This window comes from Pongo abelii, chromosome 1, assembly GCF_028885655.2.
Source record: "Pongo abelii isolate AG06213 chromosome 1, NHGRI_mPonAbe1-v2.0_pri, whole genome shotgun sequence".
Lineage (NCBI taxonomy): Eukaryota > Metazoa > Chordata > Mammalia > Primates > Hominidae > Pongo > Pongo abelii.
Genome location: NC_071985.2, coordinates 147,695,647 through 147,708,075, shown reverse-complemented (window position 1 = coordinate 147,708,075; position 12,429 = coordinate 147,695,647). Strand labels below are relative to the sequence as shown.

At 40.6% G+C, this 12,429-nt stretch overlaps 1 protein-coding gene across 1 annotated transcript; it reads right to left on the bottom strand.

Annotated features, from left to right (window-relative positions):
- Positions 1-700: 700 nt before the first annotated feature.
- Positions 701-10,486, bottom strand: C1H1orf52 (chromosome 1 C1orf52 homolog). Its single transcript, XM_024239646.3, has 3 exons — positions 10,129-10,486; positions 9,297-9,495; positions 701-3,442 (listed from the first exon to the last, which is right to left on the bottom strand). Exons 1-3 carry the CDS (start codon positions 10,402-10,404, stop codon positions 3,369-3,371), a joined length of 549 nt encoding a protein of 182 aa, XP_024095414.1. The 5' UTR covers positions 10,405-10,486; the 3' UTR covers positions 701-3,368.
- Positions 10,487-12,429: the final 1,943 nt, after the last annotated feature.

Sequence of the window (12,429 nt, the reverse complement as noted above, 5' to 3'; positions counted from 1 at the left end):
CTCCTAGGCCTCTGGACCTGTGATGGGAGGGGCTGCTGTGAAGTCCTCTAACCTGCCCTGGAGACATTTTCCCCATTGTCTTGGGGATTAGCATTTGGCTCTTCATTACTTAAGCAAATTTCTGCAGCCAGGTTAAATTTCTTCTCAGAAAATGGGATTTTCTTTTCTATCGCATTGTCAGGCTGCAAATTTTCTGAACTTTCAAGCTCTGCTTCCCTTATAAAACTGAATGCCTTTAATGGCATCCAAGTAACCTCTTGAATGCTTTGCTGCTTAAAAATTTCTTCCACCAAATACCCTAAATTCTCTCTCTGAAGTTCAAAGTTCCACAAATCTCTAGGACAGGGGCAAAATGCCACTAGTCTCTGCTAAAACATATCAAGAGTGACCTTTGCTCTAGTTCTCAACAAGTTCCTCATCTCCATCTGAGACCGACCACCTGAGCCTGGATTTCATTGTTCATATTATTATCAGCATTTTGGTCAAAGCCATTCAACAAGTCGCTAGGGAGTTCCAAACTTTCCCACATTTTCCTGTCTTCTTCTGAGCCTTCCAAACATTCCAACCTCTGCCTTGTACTCAGTTCCAAAGTCACTTCCACGTTTTTGGGTATCTTTTCAGCAGTACCCCACTCTAGTGGTACCAATTAACTGTATTAGTCCATTTTCATGCTGCTGATAAAGACATACCAGAGACTGGGAAATTTGCAAAAGAGTTTAATTGGACTTACAGTTCCACATGGCTGGGGAAGCCTCACAATCATGGCAGAAGGCAAGGAGGAGCAAGACACATCTTATGTGCAGGGCAACTCCCTGCACTGATGGTTTTTAAAACCATCAGCTCTCATAAGACTCATTCAGTATCATAAGAACAGACCTACCCCCATAATTCAGTCACCACCCATGACACGTGGGAATTGTGGGAATTACAATTCAAGTGAGATTTGGTTGGGGACACAGCCAAACCAGATCAGGATCTCAACATGTTGCCCAGGCTTAACTTCCTTAAAGTAGAGGAAACGACCAGAAGTATCAAGTAACTCGATTCTCTAAAATGAAAGATACTTGGACAGATGATTTTTCTTACGTATATGGATTTTTAAGAGTTTTCCCCACTAGGTTTCCACTAGCTCAACCAAACTTCACCTCTGTACCCACATGGACACTTGTGCAAACACGTTCCCAGGACATCTCTAAAGGGGAAAATAATCTATTCTCTAATGTGATGATGAATGTAGAGTGATATGACAGTCCATTTTCCAACCAGGAGATACAAATGGCTGAGTCAGACTTCCTCCAAAATATTTAGACTCTTCCCTCCTAAGTCCTGTCTTCCTCCTCATAAAACATACTCTGCACATCTCCCAGGAAAGAGAGAAAAAAGTTTGCTTTCATGCTAACTTAAGAACCTTGCAATATTTCAGTAACTTCTGAGATATTTGCTCCACCAACACATGCATCCAAATTTTAGATTTCTCCAGAGCTTGGGAATCACAACTTCACAAATATAACTTGATTTGGTTGTATTTGGTGTCATGTCATACTATGGTCTTGCTTTATCACTTGATGCCACTCCTTAGTATATGATACCACAGATTTCCAAATTCATTACAAAGACTACAATCTTAAAAAAACATATTCTTGCTTTAGCAATTACTTCAATTTTGGGATTCATATATTTGCAAACCTAGAGGATGGGCAGCTATAGAATTGGTTTTTCTAAACTCGAGATATACTGGAAGCCATCATGCTGTTATGGACCTTCACTCCACAAAGCACCATGGCTGATGCAATCACTCTTAATGACTTTTATAAATTTTAATCTACTTGATACACATGCCTAAGTAAACAAATCTCACATAGTTGTTCAAATTTTATCTTCCACAATGTGGAAAAACAGATTAAAAAAAATACTCAGATTATGTCTTTTTCTTTCTAAATTATTTTTTGTAGAGATGGGGGTCTTGTCATGTTGTCTAGGCTGGTCTCCAACTCTTGGCCTCAAGCTATCCTCCCACCTCGGCCTCCCAAAGTGCTGGGATTACAAGCATAAGCCACCATGCTTGGCTGTCTTGTTCTTATACACTGAATGTGCACTGTTCTGTAATTCTTATCTCTTAAGGGCTTGAGATTCATGGAAAGATTGATGCAGAGTGTAACCTTTTTATTGTTCAAAATGCTACAAATAACTGCATTTTGGAACTCAAAGATCACACCTTCCCAACTACTTCTTGTTCATTTTATTATTACTATACGCAAAGCATTAAAATAGAAGCTGGGTAGAGAAAACATGTAGAAGTTAGGGTTACCAGATAAAAGATGTTCAGTTAAATTTGAATTTCAGATAAACACACTTTTTGTATATGTCCTGAATATTAAATATACTAAAACATTATTTATCTGAAATTCAAATTTAACTGAATGTCCTGTAAACTTACAATTTAATAAAGAAATTAATGAATAACCATAAAGCACAGATGACAAGTACACTCATACAATCAGGAGAGGAAAAGATCTCCACTAACAGATATCCAGGTACAACAGAAAAGTACCTGGAAGAGATGACAACTGATGTCATTCTTGAAAGATGACTAAATTTTGACTGGTGGACAGGTGGTTTAATGTGATGATTTTGAAGTTCAAGTGTTCCAAGTTAAATTCCAAATGAATCACTCACTAGCTGTGTAACATTAGACAAGCTACTCAAGCACTCTTTATTATAAAATGAGAATACTAATAATACCTTGCTAGGTTGTTTAAGGATCAGAGAAAATATATGCACAAAGCACCTGGAACACAGGAGGCACTCTTTAAATGGTAATACTTCTTATTACAACTTAAAATGGTAATACTTCTTATTACAACTTAAAATGTCACACGACAAATAGGGTACTTGTCACAGACAAACATTCAAATGTTAATGTTATACAGTAATAGTAATATTGAATAAGTAATTTTATTTCCATGATCTATTTACACTGTACAAAGACTGTTGAAAAGCACCCTACAAGTTCACAGTACATTACAATATATTTACTTTAAAAATATATTCCTTTATAAAAGGTTTATAGAACATTGGCATGTCAACATGTGACAAAACTCAAAGCATGTCACCAATTCTGTGAGAGCAAGAATGCATCCAAGTGTTATCAATTTCACAATCACAAGTCACCAGTTGAGTTTTAAATACATACATGTTTTAAATAAAAAAAGAATTTTATAGTGGAAATTTCTTGAGGCAATACTTATTAGTTCATTAATGTATGCACTTTCATGGAGATGTGGCATAATAACCCACAATATCAACTTAATCTGTCCAAAGAAACATTTCAACAAGTTTAGCAGTACAGAAATTCTGGTCATTTGTTTCTACTTTTTCTTCTTTGCTGGTTCTCCTGGCTCTACTTTGCGCTTTTTAGAAGTATGCTCATCTTTTTCATCATCTTTAAATAGAAAAGGAAGAGTTTCAATCAGTAATTTTAAAAAACCAAACATGTTAAGCATTAAAATTTCACTGGCTTTATACCAAAATTATTACCCTCATCAACTAATGTTTCTCTCAGTTTCCCAATAAAAAACAAGAATTAACTTTTAGAGCTCTGATTTTTAAATGCAAGTGAAAGTGAGCAATTTTTTTTTTTTCAATTGCAGCCATACAAAATTCACCAAGTGACTCTTTAGGTGCTATATTAAGGTAGCTTAAAATAAGCGACTTTACTTCCCCCAAATCAGACTTTTGAAAAAGGCTCCCAAATACTCAGCAAGCTTGTCCAACCTGCCTTATTTGTTGTTGTTGTTCTGTTTTGTTTTAGGCTTTTAGCAGCCTGAAGCCATGGTTTTTAGTTTCTGTCTCTAGTGATAAGCAGAAAAGAAGGATGACGAAGGCGCTTTATTGGCCCAACCAATAACAGAAACTAAGAACTCATGACTGTATTCTCTCCCTTGGACACCACTGCATGATAGTATTTACATTGTGTATATTCAAATACAATCAATGCTTTGTAAGAATGGAGCATATTGTTTTCTTTCTACAAAAAGTAGGTATCAATCTAACGATGACATTATTTAAGTGGCTATCAGCTTAAATAAAAGCAGATTCCTTTCAATCTGCTTTCTCTCCTCCAAAAACTTCTTCTTCTTCCCCATCACCTTCTCCACCCACCCCAAATCCTTATTTTGAGGTTAAAAAGCACTCACAAGTAGGTTTCCCCAAACCTCTATTTGGAATTTTATTCTAGTAAGTTCTAATCCCACCCCCGCCTTCCCCGTCCCCATTCCTAGGATGGCCAGAACATTCTAATGGCAACAGAAAAATACGTATCTTCCTACTTCATATTATGGAGAATTTGGAGAGGGGAGGGAGGTTAGAGAAGAGCCTTAGATTAAAACAATGTTCTTTACACCTTTCCAAAATGTTAATAGTATCTGTAGCCACAGAAAATTTCCAATTCATAAAAATGTTGTCAAACCTGAAGACGTGAACTCTTTTATTCTATTTTAAAAACTCCAACTACATGGTTAAAAAAAAAAATACAGGGTAGCACAGACTAGTTGCTAATTCCATCTCCCTAAGCAAATGTGTGGTATTAAGAACTCCATATAGACAGAGTAACATGGAAAAGATGTTAGATTTATAAAATACAAATTTATTTTGAACACATTACTAATTAATTGTAGCTTTTGACTTTATTTTCTTGATCAACAGATACTCAAAAAGTTCAACAGGTTATCATGTGGAGATCTATAAAATATCTTGATATTGAAAGGAGCCTTCATATTAAAAAAAATGTGGGGAACTACTGACATCAAATCATAAATTCCTTGAAGGAAATATTAAAATCTTAAGCCTTCAATTCCCTTCTGCTAACTGTACCATAATCAGAATATCTCATTTATTGATGCAGATAACAATCAATACCATTCATCTTCACTCCCCTTCAAGCACAGCACGGTGATGTTACTCACATGCTTCACAGAGCACTATGGATTTATGTAGGCAGTGGAATAAAATACAATTCAGATCAACTCACCCCAGGAATTTACAAATCAAAGTTTTAATCAGTAGTTCATCATGTTCACACAAAAATACTGGCTCTACAAACCAAATAACATGGTATACCACCCAAACAAGCCAAACCTTTTCTTTTTTTTTTTTTTTTTGAGATGGAGTCTTGCTCTGTTGTCCAGGCTGGAGGGCAGTGGCGCCATCTCAGCTCACTGGAAGCTCCACCTCCCGGGTTCACGCCATTCTCCTGCCTCAGCCTCCCAAGTAGCTGGGACTACAGGCACCTGCCATCACACCCAACTAATTTTTTGTATTTTTAGTAAAGACGGGGTTTCACGGTGTTAGCCAGGACGGTCTCGATCTCCTGACCTCGTGATCCACCCACCTTGGCCTCCCAAAGTGCTGGGATTACAGGCGTGAGCCACCGCACCCGGCACCTTTTGCTTTTTAACTGGAGTTAATTATCACTAAGCTCCTCTTTTGAGATTTTCAGTAGTGATAATATAAAAATGGAAAGTACTAAGTTTACTATAATATTCACTATGCATTAACATACATTTAGAAGATGATACTGAGATATTTTTGCTTTTAATTTGCCACTTATTACAAGCAAATTAACTCAATAACAAAACCACAAACTACTGAAGTTAAAAAATAACTGGCTATCAGTGATTTCAGCAGAAGTGCTATGCCATCTAGTGTCATGACAAGGCACTGCTTATAAACTAGAGTAGGGGAAAAAATCTGAGCAATGTTCATTTATCAACTTTACTGAGCTTTTTTACTCGGTCTCATATAGTATAGATGTACTGGTAAGAAAACAATTTTTTTTATTATGGAACTCAAATCACTCAAGTAAGTTTAACTTATCAATATACACACTTTCTAAATTCTAAAAAGTGTAAACTAAAAATCACTATATTAATTATGCTTTTACAATTAATTATTATACATGTCAATAAAGCTACAACTAATAACTAAGCTTTGCTTACCTACATTTTACAACCACTAAAACCAGAAATGGCAGGGTGCGGTGGCTCACGCCTGTAATCCCAGCACTTTGGGAGGCTGAAGAGGGCGGATCACGAGGTCAGGAGATCGAGACCACCCTGGCCAACATGGTGAAACCCCATCTCCACTAAAAATACAAAAATTAGCTGGGCGTGGTGATGTGTGCCTGTAGTCCCAGCTACTTGGCAGGCTGAGGCAGGAGAATTGCTTGAACCCGGGAGGCGGAGGTTGCAGTGAGCCGAGATCGCACCATTGCACTCCAGCCTGGGCAACAGAGCGGGACTCCAGCTCAAAAAAAAAAACCCGAAGTGCTCATAAGCAGCAAGACCCAATGATGAGTTCTGAACCTTTCCCAGCTCTTCCTCTAAAGTAACTGGAAGACGTTAACCGGCAATAAAAGGCCAAAGGGCAGAATGGGGAAGCAAAATAAAAAAGTAATTTGCTAATCTAAAATTTGGATAAGAGTGTAGAGTTTCTGATATATATTTTATGAATGAAAAAGGCTAAAAAATTATGACATAAATTGATTTTACAGTGGGTTTATGATATAGGAATCTGAAATGGCAAAAATCACTTCTAAAAAGTGGGTCTTTCTCTGTTATTTGATTTTGCCTGTATTTGTTTTCCAATAAAGGAAAGGACCATCATGTGATCAAAAAGACAGAAATTATCTATGTGAACAGCAGTGTTACTTGCCACATATTTGGAACTCCTTCTAACTTAACTCAAAAGCTAAGCTAGAAAAAAGATAATTCTTGCTTGCTTGCTTGCTTGCCCTGGTGTATAATCCTGTTTTTTTCCATATAATGACAAAGATGTGAGAGCACCAGCCTATGGAAATCTAGTTTGAGTATCAACCCTAGTATCCTTACTACCATTCTCCCTACAGAAGAACAGCTATATCTCACTGTTGAGAAATGCCTATTCATCAGGAGACCAAATCCCAGTTTAATAAGGCATAATTTCTATTTAAAGGTCTGGATTTGAATGCCTACTACTCTGCCTCTTCTTTAGCTGCGTGAATGAATTTGGGTAAATTCCCTAATCTCAGATTGTTTTATCATCTGTAAAACAGTAATAATGAGTCATGTAGCACTTCTGTATCAGGTTGCTGGGAGTAATAAATTAGAAAACTGTGTGAAAGTGCCTATTTTAGAATTTGGCATTTTCTAGTTTGTGACCTTGGACAAGTTATGTAAGCTATCATTTCCACATTTCTCTATCTCATTTCACAAGGTGTTGTAATAATTAAAGATTATTTAAGCAAATATATTTTTACTAATTATGAAAAGGACTGGCCGGGTGCGGTGGCTCACGCCTGTAATCCCAGCACTTTGGGAGGCCAAGGCGGGCAGATCACGAGGTCAGGAGATCCAGACCATCCTGGCTAACACGGTGAAACCCCGTCTCTACTAAAAATACAAAAAAATTAGCCGGGCGTGGGACGCCTGTAGTCCCAGCTACTCGGGAGGCTGAGGCGAGAGAATGGCGTGAACCCGGGAGGCGGAGCTTGCAGTGAGCCGAGATGGCGCAACTGCGCTCCAGCCTGGGCGACCAAGCGAGACTCCGTCTCAAAAAAAAAAAAAAAAAAGAAAACAAAACAAAAAGATTGTACAATATGAGGTATTATAAATGTTTACATCATTTAAGGTCTGCAAAAAGATGCTACTTACTGAAGATGCTCCTTCATTAGTGACTTCTAATACATATTGGAGTCAGCAAAAGTAATGGAAAAGCTAGGTAGAATCAAAATTAAAGAACTCCTGCCAGTCAGTTCTCCTTTCTCCTAAAACAAAACATCACTCCCTGCATGACTGTTAAAAACCGGCTAAGTAGCCCTTGTATTGTGGGAAGATCAGAAATCTGTTTAACAAAAATGGCATACTCTTTCTTAAAAACAATGGTCCAAAACATTAGTTCAATTCAACAATTACTGAATACTTACAATGTACTCGATACAAACATAAACACTTCAAATCCTGCTGTTTGAGGAACTCATCATAAAGCAGACAGACTTTTTAAAAAGTCACATACAAGTGATGAGGGCAATCAACAGCATTAGCATAAACAAGGTACAGAGGAGCAAATAATTATTAGAGGTGATACCTGAGATTTCTTCTTTTGATTTGGATTTTGAAGGATGAATTAGTTTACTAGCCAGAGATAAGAAAGAACACTCCAGAATAAGGTGCAACGTATACTGAAAGGCAGGGAACCATACAATTCAGTTCTGGATTTCAAGATCTTCAAGTGCTAGAAAGGGGCCATTAAAAACGACTGTGGACAGGGAGAAAGGGCCTATCAATAGAAGGCCTTGACTCTATCCCGTTGAAGGGTTTTAAGCAGTCAAGTTATATAATCAGATACGACTTTTAGAAACTCAACACTAACTGCAGTGAAGGATGGTACAGATTGGATAAGAGTGTATAGGCAAAGATTACTGTGATAGTCCAAGTAAGAGATGAAATTATGCTATTACGAACTAAAGTAAAACAACTCCGTCATTATCTTCCTATTACTATGTAGTAATGCTCAGTTAAATTCGTTTTGTCATACTAATTTTAGCTCTGAAGCACAACTGCTTTAATAGAAAATGAAGCCTTTGGCCGGGCACGGTGGCTCACACCTGTAATCGCAACACTTTGGGAGGCCGAGGCAGGTGGATCACCTGAGGTCAGGAGTTCAAGACCAGCCTGACCAACATGGTGAAACTCCACCTCTACAAAAAAAAAAAAAAAAAAAAAAAGCCCGGCGTGGTGGCAAGCGCCTGTAATCCCAGCTACTTGGAAGCTGAGGCAGGATAATCGCTTGAACCTGGGAGGTGGAGGTTGCAGTGAGCCGAGATGGCGTCATTGCACTCCAGCCTGGGCAACAAGAGCGAAATGCTGTCTCAAAAAAAAAAAGAAAAGAAAAAGAAAATTAAGCCTTCAGTACTTTGTAGCTACAGTCACAAGAATCCATGAATTGATTTGTGTTGTTCTAATAATAAGGCATCATAAATCAGACTACTGGATGAGATATCAGATATTTTACTTTAAAGCCTGAATAATTTATGATCTTTCACTAAGATACAGCAACTACTACTAGCTGAGCTATCAGAGACTTCATGTTAAAGCCAAATATATATGATCTTTCTCAAAAGCAGAGCAATAAGTATCCAAAGACCATCAAATTAGTTTGCCAATTCGCTAGATTTAATTTTCATTCATTAAATATCTCATTCTTTTTAAGTCCATCACGGGTATCAAAATAGATCACTACCGGATTCTGACTTTCCTTACCTGATTCCAACGTCTCCTCCCCTTCTGGTAGAAGCCTAGCTTTCTTAGCATTCTGTGGAGCATCATCACCATTGTCCTCATATATGTTAGACCATTTTATTGCCATGTCAAGCTCTGGGGGCGGAGGCTTCTTCTCAGTGGTGTAGGTCTCAGGAGGTGGTACATAATTTGACTTCCATATTTTGAATTCCTTTGGAGGCTGTTAAGCAAGCACATTAAGAAGCACTGTGACGAACCGAGGTTCCTACAATGGACGTGGGCACATGCAACTCCCTGCCGTTCGCTTATCGTTCAGGGTGACTTTTTTTCTTTAAGGTTGAAAGACACATTTTTCCATCAAAATCACAATACTGTTAAGTGAAAAGCCAAAGGGTTCCCTATACGAATAAAGCTAATAACTTTTAGTTACCAAAGAAGAATCCAGTCTCAGAGATACTACGCCAAGGCTGACCCCTTCAGGAAGCTGCAGCAGACACTGTCTTGGAGGCAGCACCGCAGGCACTTCGGCGTCAAAGGGAAGGGGTCTCAGGGAGAAGCTGCAGCGGGGGGGGCGGGGGAGTCACCACTGTTAGTCCTCGCCGCGCGGGGTCGGGGCACCGAGCGCGGAGGTTTGGGTCTCCTCACAAGGGGCGGGGCTGCGGGTCCGGTCTGACACCCACCAGGCTGGGGGAGGGGGCCAGGTTTCCCAGGGCTTGAGGTGGGAGGGGGTGGTGCGGCATCCCGCGGGGGTGACTGCGTGTAGGGGAACGGACAGCAGGTCCCCAGCAGGGGGCTCAGGAGGAAGGGGGCGCAGGCCGGGGCCGAGACCGGGAAACGGGGTCGGGGACCTCACCTCCTCAGGCGCCTTGACGACGTGCCTCTCCCAGTCTATCTGCTTGTTGAGCGGATTGTAGAGAAAGGCCGGGCGAGTCACGCTCCTAAACAGCTCGTCGGGTCCCGGGAGCCGCTTCTCCGCCTTGTTCCTACAGCCGCCCGACGACTTCGCCGGATCCGGGGTTCTGCGACTTGTCTCCTCCGGCTCGATGTTATCCTCCTCGTCCGAGGAGCCTGAGCTGCTGCTCCCGTATGCCGCGAAATAGCTCAGAGGGTCCTTCTCCTCCGCTGCCATGACGGCTGCGAGCTACTACCCAGCCCTCCGCCGGAAGCCAGAAACCGGAAGCCACTCCAGGGCCCGCCCCGCGCGTGGCCCCGCCCCAAGTCTTATAAATAAGCCCGCCGTTTGCGCCCCCTGGCGGTTGCGCCACGCTCCTGCTCCCCCGCGGAGGGGCTGAGGCTGGAGGCGGGCTCGGCACGTTCCCAATCCAGGGGCAGGGGCTGCTTTTGCTCATTTCTGAGGAGCTCTGAGAAGAGACGAAGTACTGAGCCAGGGATCCCAGCCAAACTTCCCGCATTCGATAGCATTTACTAAAGGCATAGAAGAGCTAAGAATTTTGTCTTTTCGCTGTCACTCCACTTTAGCCCTTGCCCAGAGAGGGTAGGATTTTTTCCTGATCCACTGCATCTCGTCTTCCAAAAAAAAATTACTCTCAGTGTATTTCCCTAGGTTGTCGTGGAAGCCCTCTAGGGGTGGTGGACTTCCCAAGCCAAGAACCAAATCATTTCCTGCTTGACCTCATTCAAGTGCGCTCTGAATAGCTTTGATAAAACTCCTCTTGGATCATACCCTACTACTCGGGTAGTCCAAACTCTCTGGCTTCTCATTGTCAGCCTCTTCTCCGCCTGCTTTGCTCCATATGGCCCTTAAATGTTGGTGTTTCCCAACATATTGTACTATCTTTCCGTGATGCTTCTAACATTTTAAAGGGCATTACAAAGTTGCAAGTCAGCCCATCCCTTTCCACCGCATTAACTACTTTATGCTATGATTCCCAAATCTGGGTGTGTAATCCCAATCTTTCCACCCAAACTCTAGACCCGACCACCACCTGGATCTTACATTTTCCATATGGTATCCTTCTGGGGCCTCAAACACTCACCTGTTGGAACTGTAACCTGTCTTTTCATATAATTTTTCTTTGCATTTTTGTTCCTTCTTTTGGTAAATGGTGTAACCATATGCCTAGTATTCAGGGAAACTAGAAATCTTTGACTCCTGGTGAACTAAATGGGAATGACACCCAAATGAAGTTGTTATCAGTGTATTTAGATTTCACTTAAGGATGCCTGCTCGTTTAGATGATACTCACACTCACACATAACTTGCCATTCCTCCCTGGAAGTAGGCTCCAGGGCAGAGTTATATAACTATCTTGTTCACTCCCTCTTTCCTGTGGTACGATGTCTATGAGCTCCTTGAGGGGAGGAGCTGGACTGTGCTTTGCTCATTTTTAGATTCCTAGTACCCAGCGCAGTGCTTGTCACAGAGCAGATGGTTAATAAATATTTCTGGATTATAATAATTTATGATGGTGTGGGTCTAGATAAGTGTTTCTCAAGTTTTCCCATCCAGGTTCCTATGCTGGGCAGAGAAGAATGATGGTCTCAAAGTGCAAAGTTTGGGAGTCCCCAAAACCATCCTCACTCTTAACACCAATTTCAGGTTTTGCGAAGTTCAGGCTACCCTCAGGTTGGTTTGATAATTTACTAGAAGGACTCACAGAACTCACTGCAAGCCATTATACTCATGGTTACAGTTTATTACAGCCAAAGAATAAAGGCGGGGGGAAAAAAACAAACAGCCAAGGGAAGAGGCACACGGTGCAGAGATCCACAATCAAAGCTTCCAGTTGTCCTCTCCTAGTGGAATTGTGAACAGTATGAACTTCTCGTGGCAGAGACATGTGACAGTATGCATGGAATACTGCCATCCAGAGAAACTCACCTGAGCCTTGTTGTCCAGAGTTTTTATTGGGGCTTGGCCATATAGACACAGTTAATTGCCCACGAGTGACCTCGGTCTCGTTCCTCCAGAAGCTGAGCTGATACATTGTGACCCAAAGTCCCATGGGCATACATATTTATTTTTCTTAATACAAGATCTTGAAAATATATGGAAATTTTGCATGGTTGTGTTTAATAAAGCTCTTTTAATAGACAAAAATATTTAGACATTACCAAGTAAAACTGACACTCTGAGTGACTTTTAAAACGGGCTGACTGTTGAATGCCTCAGAGATTGAGGTACTCAGTTTGA

Bases quoted from the DNA above. Each gene is read 5' to 3' on its own strand.
- C1H1orf52 (XM_024239646.3), bottom strand. From the start codon at position 10,404: ATGGCAGCGGAGGAGAAGGACCCTCTGAGCTATTTCGCGGCATACGGG. The intron at 9,496-10,128 runs GTGAGGTCCCCG...CTTGCTTAACAG, and splicing joins TCGTCAAGGCGCCTGAGGAG to CCTCCAAAGGAATTCAAAAT. The intron at 3,443-9,296 runs GTAAGGAAAGTC...TTCTATTTAAAG, and splicing joins GGAGGAGACGTTGGAATCAG to ATGATGAAAAAGATGAGCAT.